At 41.2% G+C, this 11,219-nt stretch overlaps 1 protein-coding gene across 1 annotated transcript; it reads left to right on the top strand.

Moving 5' to 3' along the window:
• The first annotated feature begins 2,988 nt into the window (after positions 1-2,988).
• Positions 2,989-9,024, top strand: LOC117847663 (uncharacterized). The gene is made up of 6 exons (XM_034728907.2): positions 2,989-3,220; positions 4,385-4,547; positions 6,471-6,564; positions 6,948-7,147; positions 8,589-8,701; positions 8,785-9,024. Exons 1-5 carry the CDS (start codon positions 3,158-3,160, stop codon positions 8,684-8,686), a joined length of 618 nt encoding a protein of 205 aa, XP_034584798.1. The 5' UTR covers positions 2,989-3,157; the 3' UTR covers positions 8,687-8,701; positions 8,785-9,024.
• The last annotated feature ends 2,195 nt before the right edge of the window (positions 9,025-11,219 follow it).

Below are 11,219 nucleotides of genomic sequence, written 5' to 3'. Positions count from 1 at the left end.
TGACTTTTTCTCGTCCAAGCAAATGGCGTTGCTGATCTGGCCAACCCACAGAACAAGCAATCATACTCCTTATGGTTTTGTAATTGTCGGAACCAACACCAACCACCCAAATCTAGACTACTCAAATCTAAACCTAACATTCAGCTGCAGCAAGACCAAGAACCTCTCCTCATAACATCGATGCGGCTCCAAAATAGTGAATTAACTCAATAAGGAAGCCATATGATGAGATTATACCTGCACGAAGTGGAGCATCCGGGTACCTTTCTTGGCCTTGTCTTTGAGGTAGATCAGCACGTCTAGGAGCAGGTTGAGTCACCAACCGGTCAGGATACCATAGTCTCCTCCTCCACCGCAGCCGCCTAAGCCGTTGTATGTGTCCGCACCTTGCAAGCTGTACCCGAGTTCAAACCCACACAAAATCTGCAATAAGAGCATATCTAGAAAATGTGATCTTGAGGATACTCAAGGGGAGGGGATAGCTGGAGGGGAGGAGTGGATGTGGTGCTCTGACTTGAACCCTAGCTAACTGCTTTTGGGAGAGGAACGAAGCTTCAGACTAAAACTTGAGCATGATGGAGATGTCAGAGGAGGGACAGAAGGTGTTTCCTGCAAAGTGTTCCAAGTGGAGGTGGGGTTAATTGCAAGCTTTGTTTTATTCCTAAGAGGCTAATCTGGAGCAGACATTTCACATTCGACGGACACAATTTGAAATTTTGTTTTTTTAAAAAGGGTGGAAGGGGGATAAATTTCAAATGTAAAGGTTGTTAGGATCTTATGATACTACGATCTTAGAGAATGGAGCCCAAAGATCCCGATCCCACCTGAAATCCTAATTTTGATGGTATCCTAATCCCATATGAGGGTTCTACACAATCCTGCAGGATCTTAGTAGGATCCCAATTCTACAATTACATGAAGTGTTGTTTGTATGCTATGGCATTATTATTGCTCCATTTCCTTGTAAAATAGCAACATATAATTGGTAATACTAAAAATATAATCTTATATTGCAAGCCGCTTTTTTACTTTTCTAAGTATATTATTTTAGATATATATTAAATTTAGATACATATTAAAAAAATTTAGAAAAATTATAATTTGGATCGGGCAGAGCTCTTTGAAACATGCGGAAAATAAAAACTGAAGAAGCCTTCATGGACCACATTTTTGCCATCCTTGTGGATGACCAGCATTCAAATGCTAGATTTAGAATTGCCCCTACATTTTTGCCACCGAAGAGAAATGATTTCTTACATTTGTGTCAATTTTGCCTACATGGTGTGACACGTTGGACCTCCAGCGTGGCCACGTGATGTAAATGACACTTTTGCCCCCGTTAGCCTCCTCCCTACCACCTCCCACAGTCCCTCTCCCTATGACAGCCGGGGCCCACTCGTCATCGCGGCGCACAGGAATGAAGGCCCTGATCCGCTGCGCCACCACGTTGTAGGGATGAAAACGGGATGGGATTTTCCCATCCCGACCGACACCGTATCCCGTGTAAACCGATCGTGCATCGTTTTTCAGGAAAAATAGGAAACAGGAAAAAAATGGGAAAAACCGACGGTAACAGGAGCAGGAACAGTTGAGGACATTTTCCGACCGTATTCCTGGTTACCGTATTTAGCCGGGATAATTCCCATCCGTTTTCCCGTATTAGTTATATACAATCAGCCCACACGTGAAATCAGCCGAAGCCTGCTCTAGCGTCCCCCTCCCCGTCCCCGCGCGCCTTGGAGGCTTGGCCCGCTGGCCACCTCGCCTCTAGCCTCCAACAAAACCGGCCTCAGGTGCCTCCCTAAACCCTAGCTCGCCTCCTTCCACTCCTCTCCTCTCCATTCCACCGCCGCCACTCCGCCACCTATGCGTCTCGATGCCGAGCCCAATCCTGAGCAGCGACAGGCCTCGCGACGTGACGACGCTGTAGTACACCTTCCTGTCGGGCGCGCGAAAGCTGTCGGTGAAGTGGAGGAGGAAGTAGGAGGCGGCGTAAAAGCATGAGGAGGGTGCGGAGCGTCACGGCGTTAGCGGTGGAGCAGGAGCCGGTGTCCCATCGAATGCCGCTGGGAGCACCACCAGCGTGCTCTGGACGCCCCGCGCCTGGCGGCTGCGACACGGAGGGAGTGCGAGGGGTGGAGCGGCCGTGCGGCGAGCCACTGCGGATCTCGACGGGCACGGCGCCGACCGTGGCGTTGGCGTTGCTGATATTCATGGGCATGTTCTTGCCCGGATCGGAGAGCGTGGAACTGTTTTCGCGAATTTCCCAAGAAGTGGAGAGGAAGTAGTTATGCTTGTGCGTGGTTGCCTGGTTGGCCTGTGCCTATGTGATGTACTCCTATCATGATGTGACGTGCCTATGAGATTATAATCTTAAATCTTATGATCTTATAAGTGTTGCTCATTTGTTTGCATATGAATTATGCATGGTTGTAATTATTACATCAATTGCATATGAATTATGCATGGTTGTAATTATTATATCAAGCTAACTTTTTAAAGTAGTTACATGCGTCGATGTTACTGTTTTATTTTGTGTTATCGGTTCCTGATCCGTTCCCGCTCCTGTTCCCGACAAAAAATATGTGAGCGGGGATGATTAAGGGGGTGTTTAGGAACACCCTATTAAAATTTAACACCTGTCACATCGAATATTTGGATGCTAATTAGGAGTACTAAACATAAGCTAATTACAAAACTAATTGCACAGATGGAGTATAATTCGCGAGACGAATCTATTAAGTCTAATTAGTCCATGATTTGACAATGTGGTGCTACAGTAACCATTTGCTAATGATGGATTAATTATGCTTAATAGATTCGTCTCACGAATTAGCACAAGGTTCTGCAATTAGTTTTATAATTAGCTCATATTTAGTCCTCTTAATTAGCATCCGAACATCCAATGTGACACTGTTAAAGTTTAGCACCTTGTATCCAAACAGTGCCTAAGTCGTTTTCCGACCGTTCCCTACCACTTTCATCCCACCTCCCTTGTTCGCGCGAGTGCTCGTCCCTGCGCGCCCAGCCGCCCCCGCGGCCTCGCACCTTGCGCCTCGGGCAGTCGGACTGCTGTCCATCTAGCTGCTCCTTCGCGCTTGTTCAATCGGGTGCCAAACTGTTCGGCTCAGGGGCGCCGCCGCAACGGGTTTCCACAATGGCAGAGGACTCCGGCGCCATCCTCCGCCACATCTCCTCCCTCAAGGACATGCTCGACAAGGTACAGAAACCACGAACCTCCCCTCTTCCGTACGCTCGTGTGCTCCCATTGTTGCTACTCGGTGTAGAACGAATTGATTGGGGCCGTCTCGTCGCTGCGCCGCCCAATCGGCGTCAGCTGGTCTCCACCTGGACGAATCGCCTCGCCTGAGGGCCTCCAGGCATCTCCCGCGGCGAGTTACAACGGCGGTGGGGTTTCGATTTCGACTCGACGCCAGTTGCAGAGAAACGGATTAGGGGTAGATGCGGGGGGCGGTTATTGAACTGGTATTTATTAGAGAAGAGTATATACTTTTGCGTGAGTTCAATTAAGCTAATTTGCTGCTATTTAATTTGTCGTCAATAACTTTGTCACGGCCCATGGTACTTTTGGTGGATGCTACCTGTTACTTTGTCGTTTAAAACTTGAACTAATTTTCAGTATTCTGATGCTGCTATAAGATTCAGTCTTCTGCTCAACATCTGATTAGGCATGTTTGGTCTGCTGAAAAAAAGGTTTCAGGTGGGCATGCTTGGTGTCATTCAGTAGACTTTCATCTGTCCTTGAGGGTCACATTATATTATGCTGGTTATTTACAAGATTGTGTTTCTAAAATGAGAACAATGTGGTTCCACCATTTAGTTTCTATTTATTGACGAACTAACGTAGATCTCAGGGGAGTTGATGATTCAACTATGAACTGCACAGGTCGAAAATTGTATGCGAATGGATGATCAAACTGTTGACTATCTTGTATATGGTGCCCTTTATCGGTTGAGCACCAAATATTGCCTCATTCCTGTACTGTTTAATATGCCTTTCTGGGTGATTATATTTTGCATGATATTTTGCACCAAATATTGCCTCATTCCTGTACTGTTTATTATTCCTGGCTTGGAGGATGGGCCTCTACCTATATGATAAATCATGTGAAGGTTTACACATGCTACAAACATATGAAAGTGGTATGATGTAATAGTGGTCGATGTGATACATGCTGTATTTATTCTATTAAAGCAAGTGTATACCCTTCAGGTTGTGAACTAAATAACTGATGCCATGACTTGGTTGCTAAGAACTGAATTTTCTGTTTACCGAGTCGTGTTAAATAGCATATTTAATTTTGATATTCAACTTCTTGTGACGTTTGCCATGCTTTAGTTTTGATTTTGCTCTTTGAGTTAGGTCAATGAAGAGATTGAACAAAATATACAAAGGACCAGGGAAATAGAATCAGAAATAGTGAAACATTCTGAAACAGAAAAGCACTATCTTGACAGGGAGTCTGAGTTAACCAAAGAAGTATCTGTTGCTGAGTTTGAACTCAATGGCCTTATCCAAGTGGCTGGTAATTATTTTCTATAATTTCCATTTTCAGTATGAACCCTTTTGTTAAACAATTCTGTAAGTTTTATCTTTTCTCATCCTTCATATATCTTTACAAATGGTGTTGCACAGATCTATGTCATGTTTTGAACAAAGCTCGGTCTGAAGTTCCTAAAATGTTACTGTGTTCAATGAGATGTTTTGACACTGACATTTCCAGCATACAACTTTAATTGTTACTTGTTATATGAGTAAAAGTGAATGAGGTTATTTTTCACAACAAATCACATGACTAATCCATGTATCCTTCTTATTACCAGCGGTGAAATGTCATATATATCTGAACACGGGGGGTGTGGGGGGGTGGGGGGGAGGGGGGTGGGGGGTGTTACCTTATAATCCTTACAGACAACATATTAATTTAAGGACCTTTTAAACTGGTTACATTTTTGTTTTTTGGCATCATATCTCTTTTACTCCTGCTTAATATAATGATGGGCTGCTTTAAGGGTAGATCAGCTGGAGGTACTAAAAAAAATAAGGTTTCTCTTTTCAGTGCTGGATAGTCCATTCTCTAACCAATAATAGTGTTATACTCTCTCCGTGTCTTGGTATAGTCTCCAAAACTAGCCTTTGACTCTTAAGTGCTTGTATACTACATTGTTTTGGCAACAAAATCGTAACAATAGGAAAGTACTTCTAAATGACAATCGAATGATATTATTTTTGTAGAACAGAATTAATGTTAAGTGTGGCTAATTGTTGGTCACAGATTGCAAGTTTGATTCTTGAAATGCATGTGTGCCTTATATTGTGGGATGGAGTGAGTCGTTGGCCTGGAAACATTCTCATATCCATGAGACTTTGTTTACTACAATGTATATTAGCTGTGTGGTTTACATCTTTCTTTATAGAAGTAGACATCATTCCTCTATTTAGTGGTTGGTTACAGATGCAGAGTTACATAGTGTTTACTGTATACTGCAAGAACAATCATGAAAATACATGGCTAACTACCTTTTCATCTTTTTTTGGGCATATGTAAATTCTGACATAAATTTTACCTTTTTATTTTGCTTGGAAGAACCACTAGAACCATAAATGTTAGCGCACTTTTGAGATTGTGTTGTGGTATTTACTCTTAACAGAAATGGTGCTGCAGCAAAGAAAAGTAAAAAAGAAAGAGACTTTAGGAATCAATAAATCATTTTGCACAAGAGCGCATGTAAGCATATTGCAATCACCCAGATAAATTATTTTCACATGCCCCAGGTGCGGCCTTCTGAACGCATGGGCCCAAGGTGCTCATGCAAAGAAGGAATACCAACAACAGCTGAAGGCGTACATCAGCTTAAGTTGTCTGTGATCTCATCTACTAGTTATATCTTATTGTTATAGGTACTCCATTAGGGACTGGCCATATAAGCCACACTACTTCTATTCTTTGAAGCCAATCAAAGAAGATGAATTAATCTACTTTGCCATCTTAATTCATTTTTCTTATTTATATCCCCTCATCTGAGAGCAGCCGTCCATTATCTCAGTGGTTTTTACCCTGTGGTGATCAAAAAGGTCAGCACATTCTTGTTACATGTACAAGCTCCCATGTACACGAGAAATCCAAAGCTAATGACATCAACATTTAGATGAATCATGTCTATTCTGAGAAAACTACAGCTGACTGTAAGGATGCCGTACTCGAATCAGCCTCTGCGCCTTTGTATTATAGATAGAAGAGATGACAAAATGGTTCAAGGATCAGCCACTTCTGGTCTAAATCTTTGTGGTTCTCATTTGTTGATAATGAAGTATTTTCCAAATTGTTGTCTTTGATATGCCATTTATCTCTCTGGTGCATATATCTCGTTCTGAATGATATTATTACTAGGCTTTTACAATTCTCTTCGGATTTACATTCAGTAATCTGTTTCAACTTGTCAAACAGCCGCTGAAACAGATTTACTTAAAGTGACAGAGGGAAATTTGGAGTTCCAGAAAGTTGCTCTCAATGAGATTCAACAAAGATTGTCTGATAAGATGTATGGTATACATTTACACTACTACTGGTCTCTAAGGCTTTACTTAACACCAAACCATCTTTGAAATTTGTCCCTAATATGGTAGTATGACACATTTCTTATTTAGCCGAAACCATTTTTGATTCTTCAGTGTGTGAGATAGACAAGTATGAATCTGTCACTTGAAACTAACTACTCTGGGCATTATTGTTGATTGATTGTCACTAAACTGACAGATTCTGAAATTACCTTTAGTTGGAGCTCACTGATCTCAGTAAACATAATCTAAAGAGGGAGAGTAAATATGTTTTTTTCTAGTTTACCTCGGAGCATAGAACTGAGCACTAATCAGTGATATGTTTAGTTGTATGTATTGTCTGACTGTTGATGCTTTATGTTGTCAGGGAAAGGTTCATCAACGAATCTCAGGTATTTCAAGCTAATGTTCTTGGAGGTTCAAATGAAAATTTAGTTCTTCTATTGAAGGAAAAAGGTTCACTGGAGGATGAGAGTGAGAACCTGAAAATGAGGATCAGCACTATACACAGTTCATCAAAGGAATACATTGCAGAGATTCTTGAGGAAGTAAATACAGAAAATTCAGGTAACTGATAACATGAATTTTTTTAACTGAAATTCAAGCTTGCTAATTTTCATTCCTGCTTGTTTTACTATACATTTGTTTTAGTGTCCAATTTTCTTCTATATATTGGCTGTGTTTCTTGCATGCAATTCAACTGTGGTTGCCAGCTTTGTATCTAGTGATCCACCTTTTGGTCATCTAGTAATTTGAGTATATGGTGTTGTGAACTTTTTTGGAATTTCCATGATTTTGTTAGTGCCTTATTCTAAGAAATTTAGGATTAGTACTGCCCTTGAAATGTAAAGCATTGTTGTTATAATAAGCATGTAGATTTATTTTATTTATTGACTATTTTTTGTGAACAAAATTTTTATTGTTGCACATGATCACTTCTCTCATCAATCAATATTTCTCCCTGACAAGAGAAGAGTACACTTGTGTCCTATTCTGCTGGGTACAATGTGCAAATTCAGTTCAGCTCATATACTTTCACTAGTTCATTGATGAAACAGCTGGTTATTTGACCATGAACTATAGCTATCTTTCTTGTGCTCGTAAGAATCGTGATTTAATTTTTGCCGCCAAAGGATTCCCAAATCCAAATTCTACATCTTCCAACTCAAATCCATCCAGCCCACCTGTCTTCTGTCAAGGCTCTCCTGATTTTTGCCATTGTTCTCACACAAAAACACAAAGAATGGGCAAACTCATTGGACTAACATGGGTTTATCAGATTTTCCTTTGGAAGACATGAATGCCCGCTAGTCAGAGATAAATCATCCGAACACTTTGCTTGGATTCTACTAGATCAGGCGAGTCAATGAAACCCGTGCTCCATATTTCAGACAGGAGGCTACAGACTAGTTGCACAGCTGCGAGCCTGCAAGCCATCTGTGTGACTAGATGAGGTGGGTCTGGCAGGCAGCATATCGAGACATGGATGAGAGAGCTTTGTCCATCATTTGGGTGATGTAGCTGCTTGTCAGATGGAAAGATGAACAATGATGCATGCATGCCCTCAGCAACAGGAAGAGACTGGTATGTGTTGGCAATGTCATTGACATGTAATGACATCATATCCAAAGTGACAATCTTAGGAGTGGGAAATTTCGAATTATGTTGGTGAAATGGGCCTATTGACACCTGGACAGGAGACTTATACTGACGGAACTTGGCCAAAATAGCGAACACAATAATACCAAAGGGCAACACAAATGAGAAGTGCAGAACTGTTGAGGCCAAGTGAAGAAAATTAAACTTGCTGTAGTGGCAGAAACAGTATTTTTTTTGACAAAAAAAGATTGTACCCACAGTGCTCCAGAGTTTTTATCTTATTGTTCCGTTCTCAGTTGATTTGTTAATAACTTTTCGTTAAAGTCATTCCTGCAAATTCTTTTCGGACGCACATCTGACTATCATATTCTACCTAAAGCTAAACCTCTCGTGTTCTTGATTGCTGCAGTTCTGGAGTCTGAGCTATGGTACAAGATCGCTGAATACACAGATGTTCTGAAAGATATAAACAACCTGAAGATTCTGTTTAGTTCAAGCAATTTGTAGGCTGTGTAACTGCAGGTATATTTACTCTGGCCCGGCAATTAGTCTTCAAGCAGAGCCCTAATTTGTTGTTTGATTCTGAATTTTCTTGTTGACATTAGGCTGGCTCTTCATGACAAAAATACACACAAGGTTGCTACTGACGTCTGGATGAAGAGAACAAATGACAGATTCTTCAGTAGCTTAATAGAAATTACTTGTACAGTCTTCTTTTGTGAAAAGAGAACGGAAACACAACCTAACCATTATGAGTTTTGAGTACGTATGAGTCTGCCAAGAAACATCAAAAAAGTATTCAGATCACCAATGGTGTTATTTCAAAAAAATGTAAATTTAGTTTACCCCTGGGCACACCAATGCTGTTATTTCACTTTCTGCATCACGATTATGAGGTAGTGAGAATTTGATGGTTGGCATTCAGGCCACAATCTATTGTTGAGTGACGGTGTGATTCTAAAAAAGAGAAATGGCATCATACCTTCTTCCGTAGCCTGAACTATCCAACTGGACTCAGGCTATGCGGATTGCTTTGGGTAATTCGACCGTCCACCTTCCATGCTACCTTATCTGTCTTTATTTCGAGCAGTTTTGGTGTAAAAGAGTAACATGGTTATCTGCTATGGATTGCACACCCCATTTCTACAGGCCAAAGTTTCTGTATTTGTGCACTCGTATGAAGGAAGCGGTCGTTGTTAGTATGAAGATGAAGACAAGTAGGAACCAAATCAACAATCATTGCCCACTACCTAGTACCCTCTGTTCTGTTATAGGAATTAGTAATTCTTTCTTACAATTATGCGGCAATAATATAGCACGCTCATTATTTCCTTTTAGTTGTTCCATTTACATTTTCAAATGTTGCCGTAGTGTTAGCATGACCTTGTACTATGTAAGATAGTGGAAGTGAAAAATCAAAAGAGATGTTTTTAATGGTGTTGTTTCATCAAAAGAACCTTACTATCCAACATGATTTTAATTAGAGGTTTTAATTTTTTTTTGTGTACTTGTAGTTGACCCAAATAAAAGCTAAATTACTTTCAGATTTTTATTTAGTTGTTCACTGATTAGTTAGCAGCAAACTGCATAACTCTCGATGTTCTAAGTTCTGGTTATACTAGAATATCCTTTTATTGCTTTACAGGTTAGAAGCTTTGGCTCTCTAACATCCTGTTGGGATCACAAGCTTCAAGGCAGTACTTATTTCTAAAGAGAAGTCTGAACCAGTAATAAACATGGACGCCTTATTAGGCTCGTTTTAATTATACTCTTTTTAGTTAATAGGGCTGACTGGAAGGTACATTGACTGCACTACCCTTGTTAAATAACCACGTCATAATTTTCCAACGCCGAGTATGGTTCAGGTTCTTAGCAAGGCGGGCTGGAATATCTTGAAGAGGATTAAGAACTAGTCTGGTTCTGCTTTAGTAGCAGAATCTCTATTTCTTTCTCTTTTATCTCAAAGTTGATGTTGGTCTAGCTGCTTAAAAGCGGCAGTTTGTTTCTCTTCGGTTGTAAGTTGTCAAACTTTAATGGCTGAGACCGGACTTTGGTCCTTAATCTAAAAAATGTATATCCAGAGCTTAGCTCTGCTGAGGCAGAAGACCTTCGATTGAGCTCTAGCTGTGGTGGAAATACTTGGAAATTATATTTGTCTGTGTGCGGTGACGGATCCGGTGGGGGTGGGGGGCTGGGGGCCTGCAGCCCCTACAGGCTGCATCCTCCATTGGAGCAAGGGAGCTAGGGGAGGGAGGAAAGTGAGGGGAGAAGAAGGAGAGGAAGAAGAGGTGGGGGGAGAGGAAGGAGAGGAGGTCAGCCCCCCTGGAGCTCTGTCTGTGTGAAAAGTGTCTTTATGAAAATTGTCACATGAATTTCAGATTAAGTGTCTATGGACACAACATATTTGTAGGTCTATGGACTACAGAGTTAGCCGATATTTAATTCTTCTCTCCTTTTGTTACTAGACATGTTTTGGTTATTTGCAATTATAAATCCTCTTTTAGCACAATGTTTTGCTTAGAGTTTTTCTCTTGTGCCCCTAATGAATAAATATTTCTACCTCTGAATAGGGGGCCGGGGATTTGCTCCAATGAAGCCCAAGAATCATCACCGGTGCATTGGCTAGCTAAACTTTTCTTTTGGGAGGAGCAAATTTGGCCTGAATCCAAATGAGAACCAAAATTACCCGGAGTGGCTAATTTTTAGCTTGGCATCCAAGGGCTTCAAATCCAGGTAGAAACGGACGAGACCGATCAAGCCGATAGGTCCACTTAATTAAGAAAATACTACAGGGGTGAATAGCTTTGCGTGGCACACTCACATACGCACTTCAATTGGAGAGACCCTATCATGGTCCCAGCCGGCGGGCCATGAGTGTCACGTATACGTTGCTACCCAGCCATTCAAGCTATGGGTCCCACCAGAATTCCTAAGCATCATTATATTAGATATTTTGCATCTAACCGTCTTGCATTTATTTGTTGTAACTAGAAATTCTCATACTTTGCTACACCCTCCTATTCAGAATATATTCATTAAA

This window comes from Setaria viridis, chromosome 3 (genome assembly GCF_005286985.2).
Source record: "Setaria viridis chromosome 3, Setaria_viridis_v4.0, whole genome shotgun sequence".
NCBI lineage: Eukaryota > Viridiplantae > Streptophyta > Magnoliopsida > Poales > Poaceae > Setaria > Setaria viridis.
This window is presented reverse-complemented; position numbering and strand designations above follow the sequence as displayed.

Excerpts from the sequence above, each read along its gene's own strand:
- LOC117847663 (XM_034728907.2), top strand. The coding sequence starts at position 3,158 with ATGGCAGAGGACTCCGGCGCCATCCTCCGCCACATCTCCTCCCTCAAG. Across the intron at positions 3,221-4,384 it reads TCAAGGACATGCTCGACAAG|GTCAATGAAGAGATTGAACA; the intron begins GTACAGAAACCA and ends TCTTTGAGTTAG. Across the intron at positions 7,148-8,588 it reads AGTAAATACAGAAAATTCAG|TTCTGGAGTCTGAGCTATGG; the intron begins GTAACTGATAAC and ends TGATTGCTGCAG.